The sequence below is a fragment of the Carcharhinus amblyrhynchos genome, chromosome 12 (assembly GCF_965287045.1).
Source record: "Carcharhinus amblyrhynchos chromosome 12, sCarAmb.v2.hapA, whole genome shotgun sequence".
Taxonomy (NCBI): domain Eukaryota; kingdom Metazoa; phylum Chordata; class Chondrichthyes; order Carcharhiniformes; family Carcharhinidae; genus Carcharhinus; species Carcharhinus amblyrhynchos.
The window spans coordinates 14,860,164-14,887,049 of NC_137335.1; the positions used below are offsets into that span (position 1 = coordinate 14,860,164).

The 26,886-nt window shown below is 50.7% G+C and overlaps 1 protein-coding gene across 8 annotated transcripts in view; it reads left to right on the forward strand.

Moving 5' to 3' along the window:
- Nucleotides 1-26,012, forward strand: part of syne1b (spectrin repeat containing, nuclear envelope 1b) — a 415,064-nt gene extending 389,052 nt beyond the window's left edge. For all 8 annotated transcript variants that reach the window (XM_080200097.1, XM_080200090.1, XM_080200089.1 and 5 more), the window contains 5 exons: nt 1,157-1,285; nt 4,898-5,110; nt 9,110-9,202; nt 13,424-13,482; nt 25,713-26,012. In XM_080200097.1, coding sequence (XP_080056223.1) covers nt 1,157-1,285; nt 4,898-5,110; nt 9,110-9,202; nt 13,424-13,482; nt 25,713-25,956 — 738 coding nt within the window. In that variant the 3' untranslated portion in view covers nt 25,957-26,012. The remainder of the gene's footprint in view (nt 1-1,156; nt 1,286-4,897; nt 5,111-9,109; nt 9,203-13,423; nt 13,483-25,712) is intronic.
- Nucleotides 26,013-26,886: the final 874 nt, after the last annotated feature.

The window sequence follows — 26,886 nt, forward strand, 5'->3', positions numbered from 1 at the left end:
AGTTCTGGTCGCCGTACTACCGGAAGGATGTAGAGATCCTGGAGAGAGTGCAGAGGAGATTTACCAGGATGCTGCCTGGTATGGAAGGGCTGTCTTACGAGGAAAGATTGAACGAACTTGGGCTGTTTTCCCTTGAGAGACGACGGCTGAGGGGGGATCTAATAGAGGTTTATAAGATTGTGAAGGGGATAGATAGAGTAAATGGTGGTAAGCTTTTTCCGCTATTAGAAATGGATAGAACGAGGGGTCACGGGCTTAGGGTGAGGGGGGCTAGGTATAAGACAAATATTAGAGGGCAGTTTTTCACGCAAAGGGTAGTGGGGGTGTGGAATGCACTGCCGAGTAAGGTGGTGGAAGCAGGCACGCTAGGGTTGTTTAAGAGTCACTTAGACAGCCACATGAGCGGGCTACATATAGGGGGATATAGCAGGCCTTACTAAACATTGTAGGCTTGGGATTACGCTTTTGCCTCAGGGATGTTACAGTCTTTGCCTGTTTAATAATGAATTTTTTTGTCTCCACAGGCATTTAAGTCCAGCAAGGGGCATGCATGCGGCAGGTTGTAGTGGGCTGCTCTTGGACGTTGCTTCGGGAGTTGCCTATTGCTTCATGTCGTTAGTGTGCTTAAACTGGACCATCTCGAGGGCAACATGACAGCTCAGAGACTATCTCTGTTGCTGTGCGGACACATGGATTTGGGCCTGTGTCTGTGGGAGTTTGCACGTTCTCCCCGTGGTTGCGTGGGTTTCCTCCGGGTACTCCGGTTTCCTCCCACATCCCAAAGATGTGGTTTTAGGCTGATTGATTGGGTACTAAATTGTCCCTATATTGGACCTCCCTGATCCTCGCACATTAGGCGTAGACTAAAATCATAAATAGGTCACTGAGACAGTGGGACGGTGGCGCGGGCTCGTTGGGCCGAAGGGCCTGTTTCCCGTGCTGTGTTGTTCTTTGTTCTTTGTTCCCACGAATGAATAACAGAAATGTGTTCAAAGTACTACATACTTGTCCTGTAATGTTCTGACCAGGGAGGTACTAGCACTGAGCTGAGGCTAACGTGTAGATGTGGCTTCCCTGTGAGCCTGCCGGTAGCTGGGATTGACGGATCCGTTGTGACCCCATCCTGAGGTTGTCCTCCCCTTTCCCGTGTCCGCAGGACTTCCATGAGATGAGCCATGGCCTCCTGCTCTGGCTGGAGAACATCGACAGACGGAGGAACGAAATTCTCCCCATCGACCCCAACCTGGATACGGACACCCTACAGGACCACCACAAGACATTGATGGTGAGAGTTACACTGCAGTCTCCCCCTTCGCTCCTTTTTTCTGTCACACACGATGAATAAACTCCGATTATGCCCAGTGTTACTGGAGAGGAGGTGACGAGGGAAGGTGGGGATGATGTTGAGATTGGAGGGGCAGAGGATGATAAGATAGAGTTCCCTAAAACGTTGCCCCTTTTCACCTTTATGCAGAGATTAATGTTCAGCAGCAAACCTGAGACACAAGGAGAACAGCACCAGATATCACCCGCACACCCAACATTGGAGTATGTCCATGCTAATAGCCTAGTGCTTAGGGTGGCACGGTGGTACAGTGGTTAGCACTGCTGCCTTACAGTGCCAGGGTGCCAGGTTCAATTCCGGCCTCGGGTCACTATCTGTGCAGAGTTCGCACACTCTCCCAGTGTCTATGTGGGTTTCCCCCAGGTGCCCCAGTTTCCTCCCACAGTCCAAAGATGGGTGGGTTAGATTGATTGGCCATGCTAAATTGACCCTTAGTGCCAGGGGGATTAGCAGGGTAAGTGCATGGGGCTGCAGGGATAGGGTCTGGGTGGGATTGTGGTCAGTACAGACCTGATGGGCCAAATGATCTTACCTCTATTCCACTATTAACACTCCTTCAGTCCCAAATGCCACCATTATGTTTTGTGTCGATGACATTTTTGTCATTCTCTCTCACCCCCATCCCTGCCTTTCTAATCTCCAACGCACCCCTCTCCAACCCATGTAATTCACCACAAAGAACAGGCCCTTCAGCCCCCCAAACCCATACTGAACATGTTGACTTAACTAGACTTAAAAAAAAACTTTCTGCCCTTACCTCTCTGTCTATGTACCCATCCAGATGCCTCTTAAACATCACTAATGTGCCTGCTTCCACCACCTCCTCTGGCAGCGCATTCCAGGTACCCACCACTCTCTGTGTGAAAAACCTCCCCCACACATTTCCCTTCTCATCTTGACATTTCTATCCCTCATTAGATCTGTAGAAGAGTCATCCAGACTCAACACTGTTTCATAGAATCTCTGCACTGCAGAAGGATGCCATTCAGCCCATCAAGCCTGCACCAGCAGCAATCCCACATAGAGCCTATTCCTGTAACCCTATGTATTTACGCTGCTAATCCTCCTGACACTAAGTGACAATTTAGCATGGCCAATCCACCTAACCCACACATCTTTGGAGGAAACTGGAGCACCTGGAGAAAACCCATGTAGACGGGGAGAACGTGCAAACTCCACACAAACAGTGACCCTAGACCAGAATTGAACTCACAACCCTGGAGCTGTGAGGCAGCAGTGCTAACCACTGTACCACCATCCTGCTCTCTTCACAGATGCTGCCAGAGCTACTGAATTTATCCAGCATTTTCTGTGTTTATATTGTTAATAACTTCACCTTTTTTTAAAAAAAACCCTTCTCCTGTAACACAGCCAATCTTAATTCTTTTCTTATATATCCCCATTCCCAGCAGATTCCCGCCCGGGCCTCCGGGAATGATTAGGGAGTGAGACCCCAGTGGAATGTCTCCCTGCTTTCTCTGCTCTTCCCATTCCTGTCACTCAGCAGCGCTGCAGCAAGCTAACCCCACACGAAAATAGGATGGGACCCGGAACCACGGTACAGAGCCATTAGCAGAGCGTGCTTTTAAATTCAAATTTCACAGCAAGCTTCCTTAGATACACACTAGATGGCAGTGTATCTCATTGTGTGAGAAACTGAATAGACAACATTGGGTAGAAAACCCTCACACACACACACCGACAGAACCCTCTCACAGAACACACAACACACACAACCCTCACACTCTCACACTAACACACACTCACACTAACACACACACACACTCAATCCTCTCACTCACACACATATACACATACACAAATACACAGCTCATACACACTCACATACACACACTCTCATACACACACACACTCACTCACACTCACACACACACTCACACACACACACACACACACACATATTCACACGCACACACACACACTCGCACACTTGCACTCACACACACACTCGCACACACTTACTCACATTCACACACTCACATACGCGCACACATTGACACTCACACACTCACACTGACACTTACACACACATTCATACACACACGCACACACACTCACACACACACTCTCACACACACAATTACACACAATCCTCTCACTCACACACACTCACACATACTCTCGCACACACACACACACTTACACACACACTCACACTGACATTCACACACACACTGACACACACACACTTACACACATGCACATACACACTCACTCACACACACACACCCATGCACACTGACACTCACACTCACACACACACATACACACCCATGCACACTGACACTCACACACACACACACACACTCTCACTCACACACACTCACTCACACACACACACAGATCTCTCTCTGGGAATGGGATGGTTGTGATGTGTAGGTGACTGACAGGACAGGAAAGTGGGGGAAGCGATAGGGAGAGGGAGTGAAAGAATGGGGGGGAGAATTGGATGGGAGGACGTCACAGTTCCGCCGTGGTTTTAACATCCATTTCATTGCATTCAGACTCCAACAGGTGCTGACGTTATAAATCAGGATTTTTTTTTGAGTTATGGGCGAGTCAGTTTTATTCCCTCAGTCAACACACTGTCTTCATCCCAATGTCTCCCAATTACTCCCCGCCCGCACTATAGATGTTGCATCTACGTCAGTGCAATCCATCATCTAACCGCCAATCATTTGATCTGAACTTGTGTAGTAATGTGGGTGTGTGACTCTGAACAATTGGTACTGGCTGGTAACTTCATTATAGCAAAGAGCAGATGCCACTCTTGATCATTTGACATATATATGGTCATTAAATATAGCACCGGCCTGCCGTTCTGGTGCGATACTGAGGGAGTGCTGCACTATCAAAGCTACTATCTTTCAGAAGAATCTTTAAACCAATATCTTCTCTACCCTTTTAAAATGGATGGGAGGCTGCACAACATTGGTTCAAAGAGGCATAGGCGTATTCCTCCCAGTTTCAGGCCAACATTAACCTCTCCAGCAACATTATTAAAAGAGATCATGATCTCCCCTCTGTTTCTGGGATCTTACTGTGCCCAACTTTGGCTGCTGCTATGATGTATAATCACCGCAGCGCAAGCGTACCACTATGGTTATCAAGCATGTGCTGAAGATGTGTAAGACCCCATGGAAACATTGGCACGGCGGCATTGCTGTTTCACAGTGCCAGGGACCCAGGTTCGATTCCTGGCTTGGGTCAATGTGCAGAGTTTGCACATTCTCCCTGTGTTTGTGTGGGTTTCCTCTGGACGCTCCCGTTTCCTCCCACCCTCCAAAGATGTACGGGTTGGGTGGATTGGCCATGGTAAGTTGCCCCTTGGTATCAGGGGCACTAGTAGGGTAATGGGGAAAGAGCCTGGGTGGGATTGTGGTCGATGCAGACTCGATGGGCCGAATGGCCTCCTTCTGTACAATAGGGATTCTATGAAATAATTGATTACCAGGATGTTTGTGCCGTGTATGCCATCATTCTGCAGTTCTAATTCCAATCGGAGTGTGTGTCTTTTGTATGCCAATTTAGCAAATCAGACGGGAGTTGCTGGAGTCTCAGCTGAAGGTGGCCTCCCTGCAGGACATGTCCAGCCAGCTGCTGGTAAATGCGGAGGGCAGGGACTGCCTGGAAGCCAAGGAGAAGGTCCACGTCATTGGCAACCGTCTCAAACTCCTTCTGAAAGAGGTCACCCAAGATCTGAAGGAGTTGGAGAGACTATTGGACATGTGCAGCAGTCAAACGGTACGTCAATGGAACCAATCCTAAATGGTCCAGTCTGTCGGTGCTGAATTGCCTTTTGATTTGATTTGATTTATTATTGTCACGTGTATTAGTATACAGTGAAAGGTATTGTTTCTTAAAGGCTATTCAGGCAAAGCATACCGTTCATGGAGAAGGAAAGGAGAGAGTGCAGAATGTAGTGTTACAGTCAGAGACAGAGTATACAGCCTAAGGATCACCAAATCTGTCAGAATTAGAGCATTGTTAGAGGGGTTTAAAAGAATTAAAATGAAGTTTGAGAAGCATAGAATAAAAGATCGAACTAAAAGGCATGCTGGGCATGGCTTGCAAGTCGCCTCACTCCGGCTTGAGAAAAGAAACTAGCCCAGTGACATTACCACAATGCCACTGCCTCCCCTCAATGTATATCATAGCCGGAATTCTCCCATCCCGTTGCCACTGGAATTCTAGCGGGATGGAGGGATGGACCATGTAAAGGTACATTGAAGGTGGGTGGGAATCTCCGGTTTTCGGGGGAGCGATTACTTGGTTCAGTAATGTCCTATAGAGAGGGAAATTGGCCATCCTTACCTGGTCTGGCCGGAGAATCCTGCCCCATATATGTGTCTTTTTAGAGATTGGCGTAGAGGCAGGATCTGCATGTGGAGAGTCAGCAGTGGGTGGCATCCAGGATGGGGCGAGGGGAAAGGGTGGTACAGGTGCCGGCTCCCTGGAGGGTGGGATTAACGCAGGTTCTGCTACACAGGTAAGGACGTCAATGGGGCTGCCATCGATGGAGGCTAATGGGTATGCAAAATAAAATGCCTGATGCATTGACACGTCTTGATGTGGAGGTGCTGGCGTTGGGGTAAACGCAGTAAGAAGCCTCACAAGACCAGGTTAAAGTCACTCACCTGATGAAGGCCCGAAAGTCAGTGGCATTTGCTACCAAATAAACCTGTTGGACTTTAACCTGGTGTTGTGAGACTTCTTACTGCATTGACATGTCTGCCGGAGGTCCTGTGTGAAAGTGGGTGAAGGCACCAGTGTTTTCATGGAAACTGTCTGGCTAACCTTCACCCAGGTTGAGTGCTTTGTGTTTGTGTTATTTGCTCGCCGTCGCACAGCGATGTGTATCTTTTCATCCCGTGTTTGGAAACAGGAGCAGAAATTTTCCAATCTTCGGGACAATGTTCCTATTTATTGTCTTAGGCGGATCCACTCACACTGTCATTCTCTGTGCCATGTTGCTGGTGCCTACCCGTATGGAATTGTGCAGGTTGTGTTTGGCTCCTTTGACATTCCGGGTGTGATTTTCCGTGTCCCTGCCCCACGGCTGGAAATTCCTGTCCGAGGTCCACAGGCCTTTGTATGGTCCATCCCTCCCCGCCTGCTGCGATTCCCATGGTGGCCAGTGCAGGAAAGTTCCGCCCAATGTGTGAGTGTGTTCTTTTATTCATTCATGGGACATGGGCGTCGCTGTCTGGCCAGCATTTATTACCCATCCCTAGTTACCCTTGAGAAGGTGGTGGTGAGCTGCCTTCTTGAAACACTGCAGTCTATGTTGTGTAGGTACACCCACAGTGCTGTTAGAAAGGGAATTCCAGGATTTTGACCTAGTGACAAGAAGGAACGGTGATATATTTCCAAGTCAGGATGGTGTGCGGCTTAGAGGGGAACTTGCAGGTGGTGGTGTTCCCAGGTATCTGCTGCCCTTGTCCTTCTAGATGGAAATGGTTGCAGATTTGGAAGATACAATCCAAGAATCTTTGGGGAATTCATAGAGAATCCTGACACTACGGAAGGAGGCCACTCAGCCCATCGAGCCTGCATCGACCACAATCCCATGCATGCCCTATTCCTTTAACCCCACGTTGCTGCAGTGCATCTTGTAGATAGTACACGCTACTACTAATGAGTGTCAGTGGTGGAGGGAGTCAATGGTGGAGGGAGCAGGCTGCTTTGTCCTGGATGTTGCCAAGCTTCTTGAGTGTTGTTGGGGCTACACTCATCCAGGCAAGTGAAGAGTATTCCATCACACTCCTGACTTGTGTCTTGTAGATGGTGGATAGGTTTTGGGGAGTTAGGATATGTGTTAGTTATTGCTGAGTCTTTGGTCTGCTCTTGTAACCACAACATTTATATAGCTAGACCAGTTCAGTTTCTGGTCAATAGTAACCCCCAGGAATAGTGGGGATTCAGCAATGATAATGCCATTGATTGTCAAGGAGCGAAGATTAGATCCTCTCTTGGAGACAGCCATTGTCCGGGACTTATGTGGCACAAATGTCACTTGTCAGCTTAAGCCTGGATATTGTCCCAGTCTTGCTGCATTTGGACGTGGACTGTTTCAGTATCTGACGTGAACGGTGCTGAACATTGTGCAGTCATCAGTGAACATCCCCACTTCCGGCCTTTGTGTGGTAGCACGTGTGTGTGTGTGTGTGTGTGGTGGGGGGGACTGCGTGTGCTGCATGGGGAATGTGTGAGTGCGACAGGGGAGTCTGCGTGAGTGCGGGGGGTGGGAGTATGTGAGTGTGGGCTTGGGGTGTGAGTGCGGGGCTGGTATGTGTGTGTGCACCTGGAGTCTGTGTCTGTTGTATTGTGTGGTGTTGTGTCAGTCAGGTGCTATTGGCATCAGTACAGTGTGTTGTGTTCTTTTGGCAGGGTGTATGAGTTGAGTTAGTCACCGTGTTATTAATCAGGATCTGACTCTGCTCCAGTGTACCTGGACACTATGTGGATTGGTACCATGGGGATACTCTCTCTCCCCAACAGCCCAGAGACACTCTGGTTGATTTATAGAGTGAGGGTGGAATCTCCCTGGGTGAGGCTCAGGGAGCTGATGGAAGGAGCTGTGTGTCCATTTCTCTTGGGTTCCAGTCCACAAACAGGCACTGACCGAGGCTCCTCGAGATCTGGGGATCTCCTGATTAATCTTGCCAATAAACAAGGGTTTGTGTTCAAAGGCAATGCATTCAGGGTGGAATTACTGAGTAGGTAAAGGATGTGCTCCAATGGAGAGCTGCAGTTTCCTGTAATTCCTCACAATGGGAATTGTATTAAACAATGAACAGGGAATGCAATTAAACAACATTGCAAAGCCGTAATGACCTTGTTCGGTGCGCTAAATGTTAATGAATTGCATCTAATGTGGAATGCAAATAACACTCGGTAACTGAAAGGTTTAGCGTTGAATATAAGTTGATAAGGCCTTTGGATGTCTAATTCTGTTCTTACTTGTGTTTTTTCCCTCCCCACTTTTCATGTTAGTCTGAAAAGTGCAAAACCCTGACTCGTAACTCCTAATTTATTGTTCTGTGAATAACATGAAGTCCCTATTGATATTGATTTGATTTATTATTTGTCACGTGTATTAGTAAACAGTGAAAAAAATGTATTGTTTCTTGCATGTTACACAGACAAAGCATACTGTTCATAGAGTACATAGGAGAGAAGGAAAGGAGAGGGTGCAGAATATAAATGTTGCAGTCATAGCTCGGGTGTAGAGAAAGATCAGCTTAATAAATGGGCAGCAAGATGGCATAGTGGCACAGTGCCAGGGACCCGGGTTCAATTCCCAACTTAAGTCACTGAGCGGAGTCTGTACGTTCTCCAGTTTCCTCCCACAGTCCAAAAGACTTGGTTAGGTGCATTGGCCATGCTAAACCTTCCCTCAGTGTACCCAAACAGATGCCAGAGTGTGTCGACTAGGGGATTTTCACAGTAACTTCATTGCAGTGTCAATGTAAGCTGACTTGTGACACTAATAAATAAAGATAGGTCCATTCACAAGTCTGACGGCAGCAGGGAAGAAGCTGTTCTTGAGCCGGTTGGTACGTGTTATCAGGTTTTTGTATCTTTTTCCCAATGGAAGAAGGTGGAAGAGAGAGTGCGTGGGATCCTTGATTATGCTGATTGTTTTACCAAGGCAGCGGGAAGTGTAGACGGAGCCAGTGGATGGGAGGATGTTGGTGGGTCTCTTGGTGTGCTGATTCAAGGACCTCTTCTTCCTTCCAGGACCTGGTGTCGTGGTCTTCAGCCGATGATTTGGACTCGTCCGGCTCCCTCAGCCCCGTGTCTGGTGGGAGCTTGTCCGTTCGATCTAGACCGGTAATGTACTTCCGCCAATCTCTATAACCAACGTGGTAGGGTGGCAACACGTAGCCCTTGCATCTGACAGTGGGTGCCATGATTTCATGCCAAAGAGTTCCCTGAACAGGACATACAGGCCCTGCACCCCCTTCATGCTCTCTCCTGCTTACCCCCCCCGCCCCAACCCCTTTCCCCACAGCCCCTGCATGGAATTGAGAAAAATCGTGAATTTTACTTTGATTTTGAGTGTTTCTTTTTGACTGTTTGTTCCTTTATGAATTCGATTTTTCTGAGTCCCGATGGATATGTTTATCGTTTGTTCTGATATTTCTGTCTTGTTAATCAGCCCTAGTTCTTTGGATTGATTTTTCTCCATTCACGGATGGTAGCTTCCCGAAAGGAATACTGGCTTTCCGTCGCAGTTCCGGCTCCCACCACCTACACCGTTAACGCACTCATGCCTCGCGCTACATTCTCCACTGTACCTCAATCGGTATTTACCCACCTTTCCCACACACTTACAACCAATCCGAAACCAAACACTACACTTGTACCGGTGCTAATGTCACAATTACGTGGGGCTGGCACGGTGGTTAGCGCTGCTGCCTCACAGCTCCAGGGACCTGGGTTCGATTCCGGCCTCGGGTGACTGGCTTTGTGCGGAGTCTGCACGTTCTCCCCGTGTCTACGTGGGTTTCCCCTGGTTTCCTCCCATAGTCCAAAGATGTGCAGGCTAGGCGCATTGGCTATGTTAAACTGCCCCTTAGTGTCCCGGGATGCGTAGCTCAGAGGGATTAGCGAGGTAAATATGTGGGGTTACGGGGATCGGGCCTAAGTGGATGGTGGTTGGTGCAGACTCAATGGGCCAAATGGCCTCTTTCTGCACTGTAGGGTTTCTATGATTTCTAATACCCTGGGGACCTGGGTTCAAATCCCACCATGGCAGATGGTGAAATTTGAATTTAAAATAAAAAATCTGGAATTAAAAGTCTAATGACGACCACAAACCATTGTCGATTGTTGGGAAAACCTATCTGGTTCACCAACATTCCTTTAGCGAAGGAAAGCCTTACCTGGTCTGGAGTACATGTGACTCCAGGTAAACAGCAAAGGGGTTGACTCTTAATGTCCTCGGCCAGCCAGCGATGCCCACATCCAGTGGACCGATTAAAAAAAATGCTCACCTATAGGAGTTTGAAAAATATTGGCCACCCTGCGTTGAACTAACTGACCTGAGACATCGCGCTCAGGAGGTGCCACATCTGACTTTAGCGCTGGTGGGTCTAATGGGAGAAAAATGGCCTCTTACTACTAATCATTCCAGGACCCCTACTCAATGTCCCCAGGGACCCTGAAACCTGATGTGCCCCACACAGTCCAGCTGCCTACTGTCGAGACTCAATCTTGAGCGACTGGCATTGGGGCAAGACCAGTAGGATGCCAGGGCAAGAGGCATTTGGGGGGGTTAGCACAGGATTGATAGAAATGGACTTTAGCACTGGAAGTTGAGGATCTAGAGTTAGGATGTAGGTATGAGATTGGGCCAAAGGCCTCTTTGCCACAGTGCATTCCACAGCCTCACTGCCCTCTAATGATTGTTAGTGAGTGAAGGAGCAGAAATATCAGAACAGAGTGGACATGTGAGATGAGGATCCCACTGCAATCGGAGCCCATCACGGACGGTTCCCACATTGATGTGATCGTCCTCTGTGTGGAACTGACCTTTTGGGCACAGGAAGGAGATGGGAAGTTAGGATGAAGGAAACTATGTTAGTTGCTGATCTAAACAGGCACCAGACGAACACCCCAGTACACGCACTTGCCCCCCCCTCAGCGCACGCACACTTACTCCCCCCACCAGCGCATGCACACTTACCCCCTCAGTGAACGCACACTTACCATACCAGCACGCACACTTACTGCCTCAGCGCACGCACACTTACTGCCCCAGCGCACGCACACTTACCCTCTCAGCGCATGCACACTTACCCCCTCAGCGCACGCACACTTACTGCCCCCACCAGCGCACGCACACTTACCCCCTCAGCGCACGCACACTTACCCCCTCAGCGCACGCACACTTACTCCCCCCACCAGCGCACGCACACTTACCCCCTCAGCGCACGCACACTTACTCCCCCCACCAGCGCACGCACACTTACCCCCTCAGCGCACGCACACTTACTCCCCCCACCAGCGCATGCACACTTACCCCCTCAGCGCACGCACACTTACTGCCCCCACCAGCGCACGCACACTTACCCTCTCAGCGCATGCACACTTAGCCCCTCAGCGCACGCACACTTACCGCCCCAGCAGCACATGTACCCCTCCCAGCACACGCACCTGTCCATCCCCGCACCTACACGTACTCCCCCCACCACGCAACATACCCTCCCAGCATGCACACGTGCCCCCCTAGCACGCACACGTACTCCCCTCAGCACGCACACGTACCTGTCCCAGCACACACACGTATCCCCCCAGCACACACATGTACCCCTCCCAGGACACAGGTATCCTTCCAGCATGCACATGTACCCCTCTCAGCATGCACATGTGTACCCCTCCCAGCACGCACACGTAACCCTTCCAACACGCACACGTACCCGTCCCAGCACTCACACATATCCCCCAGCACACACACATGCCCCTCCCAGCACGCACACATGCGCCCCCAGCATGCACACGTACTCCCCCCAGCATGCACACGTGTACCTCCCCACAGTCACACGTGCCCCTCCCCGCAGTCACATGTGCCCCTCCCCGCAGTCACATGTGCCCCTCCCCGCAGTCACACGTGTACCTCCCCACAGTCACACGTGCCCCTCCCCGCTGTCACACGTGCCCCTCCCCGCAGTCACACATGCCCCTCCCCACTGTCACATGCCCCTCCCCACAGTCACACGTGCCCCTCCCCGCAGTCACACATGCCCCTCCCCGCTGTCACACGTGCCCCTCCCCGCAGTCACATGCCCCTCCCCACAGTCACACATGCCCCTCCCCGCAGTCACACGTGCCCCTCCCCGCAGTCACATGTGCCCCTCCCCGCAGTCACACGTGTACCTCCCCACAGTCACACGTGCCCCTCCCCGCTGTCACACGTGCCCCTCCCCGCAGTCACACGTGCCCCTCCCCACTGTCACATGCCCCTCCCCACAGTCACACGTGCCACGTGCCCCTCCCCGCAGTCACACGTGCCCCGCCCCTCCCCACAGTCACACGTGCCCCTCCCCGCAGTCACACATGCCCCTCCCCGCTGTCACACGTGCCCCTCCCCGCAGTCACATGCCCCTCCCCACAGTCACACGTGCCCCTCCCCACTGTCACATGCCCCTCCCCGCAGTCACATGTGCCCCTCCCTGCAGTCACACGTGCCCCTCCCCACGTGCCCCTCCCCACTGTCACACGTGCCCCTCCCCGCAGTCACATGTGCCCCTCCCCGCAGTCACATGTGCCCCTCCCCACAGTCACATGTGCCCCTCCCCGCAGTCACATGTGCCCCTCCCCGCAGTCACATGTGCCCCTCCCCGCAGTCACATGTGCCCCTCCCCGCAGTCACATGTGCCCCTCCCCGCAGTCACATGTGCCCCTCCCCGCAGTCACATGTGCCCCTCCCCGCAGTCACATGTGCCCCTCCCCACAGTCACATGTGCCCCTCCCCACAGTCACATGTGCCCCTCCCCGCAGTCACATGTGCCCCTCCCCGCAGTCACATGTGCCCCTCCCCACTGTCACATGTGCCCCTCCCCACAGTCACACATGCCCCTCCCTACAGTCACACGTGCCCCTCCCCACTGTCACATGTGCCCCTCCCCGCAGTCACACGTGCCCCTCCCCACAGTCACATGTGCCCCTCCCCGCAGTCACATGTGCCCCTCCCCGCAGTCACACGTGCCCCTCCCCGCAGTCACACGTGCCCCTCCCCGCAGTCACACGTGCCCCCCCCCCACCGTCACACATGCCCCTCCCCACAGTCACACATACCCCTCCCTGCACACACATATACTACTCCCTGTACGCACACGTACCCCTTCCATTAACACATGGACAAATGCACACATAAGGACACTGCAGTTGAGCCATGAGGAAGAGCCAGTTTCCTTGGTGTTGTCATGGATATTAGTCGCCTCATCTGATTTTTTGCTGCATTCTCTTGTGTTGGGTCATCAGTAGCTTTGTCTTTATTTGCCTGGACTGAACATTCTCTTTCTTTACCCCTCCGTTCATTCCAAACAGCCACGAGGCAAATGTAGCCTCTCCCAGCCTGGAACCTCTGTCAGCGGCCCATACAGCAGGTACCTTGTTCTCCTGGTTTCTACAATTTACCTCTGGAGCCCGGAGAGGATGATGGAAACTTCCAGAAAGTGCCCAGCGGGCTGAACCCTGAGGTGGGGGCTGGGGGGGGGGGGGCGGGGAGTACTGACAGGACCTGTGCAGGATTAACAAAGTGCCACATATATATCCATGCCCCAACTGGGGGTTCGATTTGTGTTAACTTGACTGTGGCTTACCCCTTCCAATAGGTAAAATTTGAAATGTAAATCCAGAATCTGACCCCCCCACCCCCCCCTCTCTCCCAGGGGTAAAAAACAAAATTAGGCGGGCATTTATATCACCCCAAAATATTGGGATAATGTGGAATCCTGATTGCAAATGTGGCCGGGATTTTACCGGCACGCCCATCCCGATTCCAGGGGCGGGCGAGGCTCGGAGAACGGCATTCTCCGTTAGCCTCGGGCGGGATCGTACGAATCGTGAGCGGACGTGCCGGTAAAATTCCACCCACGGTGTTTTAACCTCGCTCCAGCTGTTCGGAGTGAACATCCTGCCACGTGGTGTCCCTCCTTACCCGTTTCCATCATCATCTCTGACCCAAGACTTTACATGAAGCTGGTTAATAGGGTTTTATTTTCTTCTGTTGCTTGATTGCTGCTTAGCAGGATGAACCTTCCCTGGCTTCGCCTCGATTAACCGCCCCCCCATCCCCCCCGCCACCCTTTTTGCACAGCGGACAATGCTTGCTGGCTAACCCTGGTGTGGAGATGCCGGCATTGGGCTGGGGATAAACACAGTCAGAAGTCTCACCACACCAGGTTAAAGTCCAACAGTTTATTCGGCAGCAAACACCACTAGCTTTTGGAGCGCTGCCCCTTCGTCAGGTGAGCTCCGAACTCCCACTCACCTGCCCAAGGAGCAGCGCTCCGAAAGCTAGTGGCGTTTGCTGCCGAATAAACCTCTTGAACTTTAACCTGGTGTGGTGAGATTTCTGACTGGGCTGGCTAACCCACCAGAGGGCAGGATCGCAGCTGCAACCCGCTTCCTCCTCCTTCCCCCCCCCCCCCCCCCACCCCACCCTCCTCCCCCCGCATCTATCTCTCATTTCTGAATGTGCCTCATTGTATGTGAAACCCTTCTGTCTGCTTCCCCCATGCATACATGTTGCCCACTCTCTCTCCCTCCCATTTCCCCCCACCACCCGAACTTCCTTACTCACTTCTAACACAAAAGACGGAGGGATCCCGAATGCACTCTAGCCCTGACAGTGCTTCGAGGTGGTCTGTATTAACAGCAGGGGAACTCTGCACTCGACTAACCTCTTTACTCCAGACCCCACTGCACTGAGCGGCAATGCTCCAGCACGTTTATGTCCATTGCAGCAGCTGGCTCTATCTAACAGCACTCAAAACCTGCCGTGCAACTCGCGTTCAACAAGCTGTACCAATAAGGTCACTGTGCTATTGTTATTCTCGTGTTTCCTTGTCTGCGTACAATATTCAATCTGTTACTTTGGACAAGCGGCGATATAAATCAGTTCTCGATGAATGGGGGGGGATAAATCAGGCACGCAGGCCTGACAGCTTGTGGTCAGTGTGCCTGGCCCGCTGTAAATGTTTGATCTCGAGTCTTGCGGGCGATCAGCATTGGTGCCCCGATCACGGGGTGCTTTGTGTTTGATCTCACGATGCACGAAGCGACTCGCAATCCTGCACCATCCGGGAGTGAGTGCTGAAGGCAATATTAGTCCTTTCCAGTTCTGCCGCTTGACTTTCAGCAGAGAAGGGATGGCATGCTGGAAAAGGAGGAGGGGAAGGAGGAGAGGAGGAGGGGAAGGAGGAAGAGGGGGAGGGAAGGGAGAGGAGGAGGGGAAGGAGGAGTGGGGAGGGAGGAAGGAGGAGGGGAGGAGAAGGAAGGAAGGGAAGGGGGAAGGAGGAGATGGGGAAGGAGGAAGAGGGGGGAGGAGAGGGAGGAGGAGAGGGAGGAAGGGGGGAGGAGAAAGAGGAGGGGGGAGTAGAGGGAGGAGGGGGGAAGGAGGAGGAGGGTGGAGGAGAAGGAGGAGGAGGGTGGAGGAGAAGGAGTGGGAGAGGAGGAGGGGAGGAGAAGGAGGAGGAGGAGAGGGGAGGAGGAGAAGGAGGAGGAGGAGGGGGGAGGAGAAGGAGGAGGAGGAGGGGGGAGGAGGAGGAAGGAGGACGAGGAGGTGGGGGAAGGAGGAGGAGAGGGAAAGGAAGACTGAGGGGGGGAAGGATCCTGAATGATGGTTGGGTTGGGGGTGGGGCGCACTCAAAAGTTTGTGTCTGGAGTTCCAACCGCCAAGTCTTGTCTGCTTCCAGTGGGTTATCATAGGATCCCAACAGTGCCAAAGGAGGCCATTTGGCCCATTGCGTTGGCACTGGTCACAATCCCACCCCTGTAACCCCATTTACCCCTGCTAATCCCCCGACACTAAGGGGCAATTTATCACGGCTGATCCACCTAACCAGCACATCTTTGGACTGCAGGAGGAAACCGGGGCACCCGGAGAACATAAGAAAGAACATAAGAAATAGGAGCAGGAATAGGCCATCTAGCCCTTCGAGCCTGCACAGGAGGGAACCCTGCAGACACGGGAAGAACGTGCAAACTCCACACAAACAGTGACCCAAGCTGGGAATTGAACCTGGATCCCTGGTGCCGTGAGGCAGCAGTGCTAACCACTGTGCCACTGCGCCGCTCCGATTTGACTGATTCTTCAACAACGGCTGGCTGGGGCTCGGTTACCTCACAGCGCCAGGGATCCAGATTCAATTCAGGCCTCGGGTCACTGACTATGTGGAAACTGCACGTTCTCCCCGTGTCTGCGTGGGTTTCCTCCAGGTGCCCCGGTTTCCTCCTGCAGTCCAAAGATGTGCTGGTCAGGTGGATTGACGTAGGGGCTAGTCCATAGATGTGGGGGTTAGGTTGATTTGCCATGCTAAATTGACCCTTAGCAAAAGGGGAATTAGCTGGGTAAATGTGTAGGGTTATGAGGATAGGCCCTGTGTGGGATTGTTGTCGGTGCAGGCTTGATGGGCTGAATGGCCTCCTTCTGCACTGTAGGATTTTATCCTATATTTAACGCTACGTGCAGGTTGTGTGGATAGGTCATGCCACATTTCCCCATAGTGTTCCAAGATGGGATGTGTATATATATATATATATATATATATTATATACGTATACGCAGCTAAGGGAATAGGGCCTGGGTAAGAAGGAAAGTTGGTGCAGACTAAATTGCCCGTTAGTGTCCCAAGATTGTAGGTTGTTTGGATTAGCCATGGTGAATGTGCAGGGTTATGGGAATAGGGAGGGGGAGAGGGCCTGGATGGGATACTCTTAAGAGAGTCCAACCAGTCCTGATGGGCTGAATGGCCTCCTTCTGCACTGTGGGAATTCTATGATTCTATGAACCCTCCCACCCCGACAGTTGGGGTTTTAGTGTCAGCTATAGCTGGGAGCTACCCTTGAGCAGGGTGAGGGCTCCCTGCTGGTTGAACCAAATGAATATGGAACTCCCCCATTGACCAGGAGGGTGGTGGACGCTGAGGAAGCATCAGACTCCCTGGGACATGGGGCAATTCCTGGGCTGGGAACGAATGAGAGTCATATGGAGACCTGAGTCTTGAACTGGGGGGTTGCGGAACCAAGCAGACTGGATGTCTTGTGAGTGTCTCCCATGGACTGAGACTATCTCTGACCATCTGTAATGGTAAAGAGGGAACTGTTGCCTTGAGTGATGTTTCCAACTTCTTCATCAAGTCTTCAGATGATTGGATCAATCAGGATGACTGTCCACGGATGAACTAATCAAATTGCATTAATTTTAAGAAAGTGGCCATCAAGCTATTCGTGTCAATCACAAACCAATCAAATATTGTCTTTTAACAAGCTTGGCAAAAGCTTTTTCTGTAAAATAGAATAGAATCTTGTCCATCAAACTGTTAAGAAACAAGCCAATCAAATTGGGTGGCACGGTGGCACAGTGGTTAGCACTGCTGCCTTCACAGTGCCAGGGGCCCAGGTTCAATTCCCGGCTTGGGTCACTGTCTTTACGGAGTCCACACATTCTCCCTGTGTCTGCTTGGGTTTCCTCCCACAATCCAAGGATTAGGTGGATTGGCCGTGCTAAATTGCCCCTTAGAGTCAGGGGGATTAGTAGGTTAATGTGTGGGCTTACGGGAATAGGGCCTGGACGGGATTGTGATCAGTGCAGACTTGAAGGGCTGAATGGCCTCCTTCTGCACTGTAGGGATTCTTGTAATTTGAAGTGAGGCGCAGAGTGAAGCGATTACCACGTTGTGCCCAAAATGTTGTCAGAATTACAGAATTCCTACACCGCAGAAGGAGGCCATTTGCCACATCCCGTCTAAAAGGTTGCCATGGGAGATTAGCTTTATATCACATATTTATTCAATGAATTTAAATTCCACTAGTTGCCGTGTTGGGATTTGAACCCACGTCCCCAGAGCATAGGCCTGGGTCTCTGGAATACTAGTCCAGTGGCACAATGGTTAACCCTGTGGCCTCACAGCACCAGGGACCTGGGTTCGATTCCGGCCTTGGTGGTTGTCTGTGTGGAGTCTGCACATTCTCCCCGTGTCTGGGTGGGTTTCCTCTGGATGCTCCGGTTTCCTCCCACAGTCCAAAGATGTGTTGGTTAGATGGATTAGCCATGCTAAATTGTCCCTTAGTGTCCCAAGATCTGTTGGTTAGATGGATTGGCCAGGCTAACTGTGTATGTGGGTAGGATGGGGTGGGGGCCTGGGTAAGATGCTCTTCAGAGCAGAGGTGCAGACTCGATGAAATGAATGGCCTCTTCCTGCACTGGACCCTATGATGACTACAACCCCATCTCTCCCTCCAGTGAATATGGTCTCTTCTTCAGTGATAGAGCAACTTTAAGGTAAAGAAACGTCAAACAATTCTGACATTTGTGTAGCGAACATCAGCACAGCTCTAAAATGAAGTGAACAATCTCCCCAAGTGTGGCATTGCTTTCTGACAATTCTGATGGCCTTGTGGTATTATTGCTAGACTATTAATCCAGGAACTCAGCTGATGTTCAGGGGACCCGGGTTCGAATCCTGCCACAGCAGATGGTGGAATTTGAATTCAATAAAAAAAATCTGGAATTAAGAATCTACTGATGACCGTGAAACCATTGTCGATTGTTGGAAAAACCCATCTGGTTCTCTAATGCCCTTCAGGGAAGGAAATCTGCCGTCCTTACCTGGTCTGGTCGATATGTGACTGCAGAGCTATGTAGCTTACGCTGAACTGCCCTGGGACAACTAGGGATGAGCAATAAATGCTGGCCAGGCAGTGACACCCGTGTCCCATAAAGGAATGTATTTTTAAAAAATATCATGTGTGGGGAGCTTGAGGAGGGGTTCGCATTCTACACCACAAGTCTGGTATTCCCAAAGACCCTTCCTACAGGAGTGGCACGTTGGCAAGGTGGATACAATGTCAGGGACCCAGCTTCAATTCCAACCTCGGGTCTCTACCTGTGTGTAGTTTGCTCATTCTCCCATGCATGGGTTTTGTCTGGGTGCCCCGGTTTCCTCCCACAGTCTGAAGATGTGTGGGTTAGATTGATAGGCCGTGCTAAATTGACCCTAGTGTCGGGTGGATTACCGTAGCAAATAAGTGTGGGGTTATGGGAATAGGACTTGGGTGAGATTGTGTTCAGTGCAGGCTCGATGGGCCGAATGGCCTCCTTCTGCACTGTAAGGACTTTATGATTCACTTGGAGATAGAGAGAAGTTTAGCAAGACACTCATGTCTGAGATGTGTTGTTGTGAGGGCTGCATAGTGCTGTGCTGAACTTATACATGGGGGGCACATTGGCACAACAGTCAGCACTGCTGCCTCACAGCACCAGGGATCCGGGTTCAATTCCCAGCTTGGGCCATGGTCTGTATGGAGTCTGCACATTCTCCCCGTGTCTGCCTGGGCTTCCTCCGGGTGCTCTGGTTTCCTCCCACAGTCTGAAAGATAGGTGCATTGGCCATGCTAAATTCTCCCTCAGTGTACCTGAACAGACGCCGGTGACTAGGGGATTCTCACAGTAACTTCATTGCAGTGTTAATGTAAGTCTTCTTGTGACAATAATAAATAGACTTTACAACTTGTCGCCTCCTCTGGCTGGCTTTAGTACGCAGATAAAGTCTCAAATTTGGGTGTCACATAAATGTGACACAGACCAAATGCTAGCAGAGCCAAAGAGGAATGTTTTCTCTATCTGTGCTGGAGCTTATATTTGGTTTAACAGTTTGATGTTAATAAAACAACCTGTTAGTGTGTAATGAGGGACTGCGTGTCCCTGCTGTTCCTGTCGCATTTCATTAAACCCCATTCTTGGCATTCTCAGACAGTCTGAAGTAATGTATAATAGGATTCCAGCAAAGGAACACTGTGATGCTGTTTAATGTGCCGTGACTCCGTAGAGCTTTAATGGACTTTTGGAATCACTGGGAGAGAAGCCACGTCTGTGAACGCTGTGTAGGAACACTGATAAGGTGCTGGGAGTGCTGGGGGGATCGCTCACCGCAGCAGCTATCGAACACCGTGCAGAATTCACAGAGCCTGTCCCCTTGTGCGTTTGTATCTGCCAGCCCGCACACAAGATCAGGAATCGTGCTCTGGAATCTGAACGAATCTCAGGGAACTGGGTCGGAAGCAGGCAAGACCTTCCGCTAGTACGATCCCTCCGCCCTATGGTGGTTTAGAGCCTCACTTCTTAACAATTCACCCCATTGAATGCAAAATCGAAACGCCAGCGGTATCTATATGTTAAGGAAAAGGAATGCCAAGGTAAGGGTGAGCCAGGATTGAACTGAATGCAGGAACCGACGCACTCCTCTTCCAAAAGTGAGTGAAGGCCATTCAGCCTGGCCTGTTTCATGATGTGGAGGGTGTTACGGTTCATTCAGAATCCGCTTTTTACATTTATGTTGTGGTCTGGAGCTATAGATGGTGAGCACAGAATCCCTACACTGCAGTAGGAGGCTATTCAGCCCATTAAGCCTGCACCGACAACAATCCCACCCAGGCCCCATCCCCGTAACCCCACTTATTTACCTTGCTAATTCCCCGTGGCACAAAGTGACAATTTACCAAGTCTCATTCACCTAACCTGCACGTCTTTGGACACAAAGGGACAATTTACCCAGCTGGGCCCCCTGACACTAAGCAACAATTTAGCACGGCCAATCTGCACAACTTTGAGCGTGAGAGGAAACTGAAGCAACCGGAGGAAACCCACGCAGACACGGGGAGAATGTGCAAACTCCGCACAGACAGTGACCCCCAAGGCCAGAATTGAACCAGGGTCCCTGGCGCTGTGAGGCAGCAGTTGCTAACCACCATGCCACCCTGCCGCCCATTGGTTTGGAGAGTGAGTGTTAAAGGTGTAAGTGAGCAGTGGGATGGGTTTGGGCATCTCCTGTTTAACCTCTATCCCCAGTAACCCTGAGGAGCCTAAGAACTTAGGACTGGAGTTACATGTAATCAGGGCTGGCTACGCCGTGGCGTGTTCTCTCCTCTGAAGAACGTTAGTGAACTAGTTGGACTCTTGTGTCTCTGATGCTGGAGAAGTTGTCTACTTGTTGAATTCCATTTCACAACCGGTCCCCCAGAGCTGATGCAGGAAGAGCGGCTCACATCCAGTTCTTTGAGGTGCTATCAGTTTACCCAACAACGTCAGCGAAAAGGAAGAAGTTACATTTATATGATGCCTTCACACCACCCAAGGTCCCTGAAAGCGTTTCCCCACCAAGTGTTGTGATGAAGGGAACGCAACATTGGATCTGTACACAGCAAGATCCCAAAAAACACCGGGTGCCAACGAGCTGATGATCCATCTTGCTTTGAGTACAGGAGCGGGGATGTCTTGCTGCAATTATACAGGGCCTTGGCGGGGCCACACCTGGAGTAGTGTGTGCAGTTTTGGTCTCCTTATCTGTTCTTGCCATAGAGGGAAGGCAGAGAAGGTTTACCAGACTTGATTCTGGGATGGCAGGATTGTCATGTCGGAAGCGATTGAGTCGCTGGAGTTGAGAAGAATGGAGGGGGATCTCATAGAAACCTATAAAATTCTAACAGGACTGGACAGGGTAGATGCAGGAAGGATGTTCCTGATGGTGGGGGAATCCAGAACCAGGGGGTCACAGCCTGAGGATAAAGGGTACACCCTTTAGGACAGAGATAAGGAGACATTTCTTCACCCAGAGAGTGGTCAGCCTATGGAATTCACTACCACAGAAAGTATCTGAGGCCAAACATTTTTCTAGAAGCAGTTAGATATAGCACTTGGGGCAAAGTGGATCAAAGGATATGGGGAAAAAGTAAGAACAGGTTACAGAGTTGGAGGATGAGCCTTGATCACAATGAATGGCGGAGCAGGCTCGAATGGCCTCCTGCTCCAATTTTCTTTGTTTCTGTGTTGGGTGAGGATTAAATATCAGCCAGGACACGAGGGAAGGATGCTCTGTCCTTCCACCAGTGCCATGGAGCCTTATACTTTCTCCCAGATGCCCTGGCCAGTATTTATCCCTCTACCAAATCGCTGAAAGGATATTATCAGGCTACTGTCCCATTTTGCGTTGTGGGAGATGATGGAGGAACAACGAGACTCCAATTGGAAGTTCCTGAAGGGAAAGAGTAAATGTGGGGAGTGGGCCGAATCCTGTTATGGTCAATAGGATCTCAGCCACGAAGGTGGACTCCTTCTTGGGACTTGCAGGCGGTGGGTTTTGGTGCACAAGATGCCAGGAGCTAATGAAAATTGCCCCGGGGTGGTGAGCCCAGGGGAGGCGTGTACCTCATTCAGCCTCCGTTCCGCTCATAAGATACATCCTCCCATCACCCACATTCAGAATGGGATTTTCCAGTCCCGACAGGCTGCCGGAATTGTCATGGGCAGGACAGAAAATCAAACGGAGCAGCGAAAGGCCCATTGGCTCTGGGCAGGAATTGGAAATTCCCACCCTTAGGCTGAGTTTTACAACATCAACGCGCTGCCCCCCCGCCACCCCCCCAACCACCCCAACCCACCCCCACCCCCGCCCCCACTCTCACTGTGGCAGATTTTCCAGCAGAGAAGACAGTTCACCATCGGCTGCTGGCAGGATCCTCCAGTGCCATCAAAGCCAATGGCCATTTGCGTTGCTTGGCAGCCGTGCCACTGGGGGGCCCAGGGGGAGCTGTCATCTTCGGTGGGACTGGAAGATCCCATCAGCAGAAAGGGCTGGAAAATTGTGCGCTTAAGAGTGGAGCAGACATAAGCAGTCTAGCAGGAAGCTCACTGGTGAAGTGTTACAGGAACTCAAACTCTCTCTCCGTCGGCTAATTCTTGGGTTCTGCGGTGATAGGGAACCGGAAAGGGGCCAACTCACTGTTAACGCAAACTGAGCCGCCGGATTCTGGTTAAAAACGTTTAAATCAGAAAAGACACTCTGGCTGGAATTTTATCAATTCCGGGTCAGGTGAGGCTCACACAGGAATTCTCTGTTGGCCTCGGGTGGGATTTTACAATCTCGCCCGAACAAGATGGTAAAATCCCGCTCCCTTTGTTGCTCTTTGAGCTGACAGAATAGAGAAGGCCAGGGTGTTCACTTCCAACTGCACTTTTCTCAATGACACTTTGAACCAGATCAAGTCCTGCAGCTGATAAAGATCCCAAAGCCACCAGTCACACAGTGCACAGGGTAACCCTAATGTTCTGGACAGGGGGTCCCATGGGGAAGACCATAAAACGTAGGAGCAGAAGTAGGCCCTTCGGCCCATCGAGTCTGCTCCACCATTCAGTGAGATTATGGCAGTTGTGAAATAATAATCCTCAACTCCACTTTCCTGCCTAATCCCCATAACCCTCGATTCCCTTACTGATTACAAATCTGTCTATCTCAGCCTTGAACATTCTTAATGACCCAGCCTTTACAATCCTCTGTGGTAAAGAATTCCACAGATTCACTGCGCTCCGAGGGAAGAAATTCCTCATCTCTGTCTTAAGTGCGCGATGCCTTCCTCTGAGATTATACCCTGTGGTCCCAGACTCTCCCACAAGGGAAAACAGCCTCTCTGCATCGACCCTGTCAAGCCCCCCCAGAGAATGCGACATGTCTCAATAAGGCCACCTCTCATTCTTCTAAACTCCTACTGACCCAACCTACTCCAACCTCCCCTCGGAAGAAAATCCCTCCATTCGCAGGATCAACTGACTCAACCTTCTCAGGCAACAACAGAAAATGCTGGAAAATCTCAGCAGGCCTGACAGCACCTGAGGAGAGAGAATAGAGCTAATGATTTGAGCCTGGATGACCCTTCATCAGGGCAACATTCTGTTTGTGTTAGCGCAGCCAGCAGATCTTCCCTACATATCCGTAAAACGTTCCTGAGGTGCTAGCTGGTGGCTGAGATGATTGACTCAACTTGTTCTAGGTGTGGGAGAGAGCTGAGTGAACATGACTAAATAATGGGCCAACCTTCTTAAAGATGGAGATGGGTAAGGGGATATGGCTGTGGTACAGGGCCGAGGACTCAGAAGGTGTGCATTTATGCCAGTTGTGAAATAGAATTCAATAAATCGAGAATGTTTTTGTCACCAGCGACATGAGCATGAAAGCCCAACTCTGTTCACTAATGTCCTTCAGGGAAGAGAACCTGCTTAGCCAGCCTGGTACATATGTGACTCCAGTCTTACATACTTAGAGTCCTCAGGGTTACTAAGGCAGGACATTGAATGTGGCCGTGTCAGCGTCCCCCACCCGGCCCTGGAAACAAAGGGGAAGAAGCGTGGGATCTGAATTTTGTTTCTATTGTACTTAGTCCGGGTGAAGCATGGATATGATCCAGGATGGTGCACATTGTTTAATTAAAGTTTATTAACACAGCAATGAAGTTACTGTGAAACTCTCCTAGCCGCCACACTCCAGAGCCTGTTCAGGTACTTTGAGTGAGACTTTAGCACCTAACCAGCATGTCATCCAGACTGTGGGAGGAAACCGGAGCACCTGGAGGATACCCACGCAGACACGGGGGGAATGTGCAAACTCCACACAGACAGTCAGCCAAGGCTGGAATTGAACCCGGGTCCCTGGTGCAGTGAGGCAGCAGTGCTAACCACTGTGCCACCCATGCCGCGCCCACTTATGTGCTTGTAAAGGAGTGCAAAGTCTCCCCAGACCTGACGCACGCACTCTCACCTTGTGTCCGATTCGGCCTTGATGGCTTTGAAAACACCAGCACGGGGAAATGTGGGACGGAGTTCCTCCGTGTATCTCACTCTGTGCAGTGGAATAGGAGCAAACATGAACATCCGTATAGTCCGGTATAGGGAAACAGTGGAGCCCGACAGAGGGAGGAGGCCCGGAGTTGGATTCCGCTTTCACATTGAATGGTTAAGGAGTGTGAACCTACTGCACAAATTGACAGAATTATGGTCATCTGGATTATGGAACTTGTCTGAAGAGTCGCTGAATTTTAGGTTAAAACAACTAAGTAAAGGTATAAACCAAAAGTGGGCAGCTCAAAGGCTATAAACCGCTAAAATTGCAAAGATCCAGTCCAGCAAGGATTGGGCCAAATGCCTTAAACATTCCAGCTTAACTGGATTTTCAGAGTTCCAGTAAGAGTTAGACAAATGATGAGAGAAAAAATATTAATTTAGCAATAATCCCATAAACTTATACATTTAGCATGACCAATCCACCTAACATACACATCTTGGGACATTAAGGGACAATTTAGCATCGCCAATTCCCCTAACCTACACATTTTTGGACACTGATTGGCAATTTATCATGGCTAATCCACCCAACCTGCACATCTTTGGACACCAAGGGGCAATTTGGCATGTTCAATCCACCCAACCTGCACATCTTTGGAATGTGGGAGGAAACCGGAGCACCCGGAGAAAACAAACATTCCCGTCTCATTTGGCGCAGTGGTTCTCACTGGTCTCTCACAGTGCCAGGGATCCAGGTTCAGTTCTGGTAAGGGTGACTGTGCACCCGTGCCTGCGTGGGTTTTCTCCAAGAGATTTTGACTCGTCCATTCAGGCAGTGAGTTCCAGACTCCCACCATTCTCTGGATAAAACAGTCTCTGATATAAAGTTAGTCACACAAAATGTGAGATGCGGGTTGGAAACCTCTAAAGAGGCTTTGATTCCGAAGGGATCTTTCCCCAAGCTGTATTTTTTTCTTTAATATGTATTTGTTATAAATACAGGGCCCACAAAGGAAGCCAAAGAGATTCTTCCCTTTCTGAGGAGCAGGGAGTCCAGAAGAGTCCATCCTTCTTCATGCGAGTGATCCGGGCAGCATTACCTCTCCAACTGCTGTTGCTGCTGCTGATTGCCCTGGCCTGCCTGGTCCCCATGACCGAGGAGGACTACAGCTGTGCCACCTCAAACAACTTTGCCCGCTCTTTCCACCCCATGCTGCGATACACCAATGGGCCCCCTCCAATATGACCCAATGGAACGTCCTGAGTAATGGAATCATCCGCGGGAGGACTTTCTGATGGAGGGGTGGGGAAGGGCGGGGGGGGGGGGGTGGGGGGGTGGGGCGCGAGAGGCAGGAATGGCTCCAATTAGCGCTGTCCTCCATTGCCGTTGTACACCGTTCAGACGAAACCTGCCTTGCGGTGGGCAGGACTCCACTTGTCCCGGGGCCCAGGGTTCAGAGAGAGAGAGAGAGAGAAACATGTAATATAAAATTTAAATAACTTTATATAATGGCCAATTATTTTTTAACAGTGTTTGCTTCTGGGCATGGCCATGTATAGCTTGAGCTTTGGAATTTAACCCTTTGGATGTCCAAGCCATGTAAATCTGGAAAGGATTAGAAGTGTGGTGTAATTAAAATTTCTGCTGATGTTTACGAGGCAAGCGTTGAATGTAAACTAAAACTGAACAGACTATGTGTGTACAGATTGTTAAAGCTATTTTGTTTTAATATTACCCTTGGCGTTACGTACCCATTCTGATCATTTTTACCCTGTGTCCTGCTTTTCAAAGACGTACACGGAATGAATAATTCCCATGAGATTTTTTGGTTGGAGGGGAGATGCGGGAACCTGGATGTGTACATAATATATAAAATATAAATCTTCCTGCAGTCTTCATCTTTTCTTCTGTCCAGCCGGTTTGACATGTTTTAAGCAATCCCAACATGCATCAGGAGATGAGACTTGAAGCAAAGAAGGCCTACAGAGCAGCGTGAGACCTCTTGAGCAGTGTGAGGCCTCTTGAACAATGTCAGGCCTACAGAGCAGCGTGAGGCCTCTTGAGCAGTGTGAGGCCTACTGAGCAGTGTGAGGTCTACAGAACAGTGTGAGGCCTCTTGAACAGTGTGAGGCCTCTTGAACAGTGTGAGGCCTACTGAGCAGTGTGAGGCCTCTT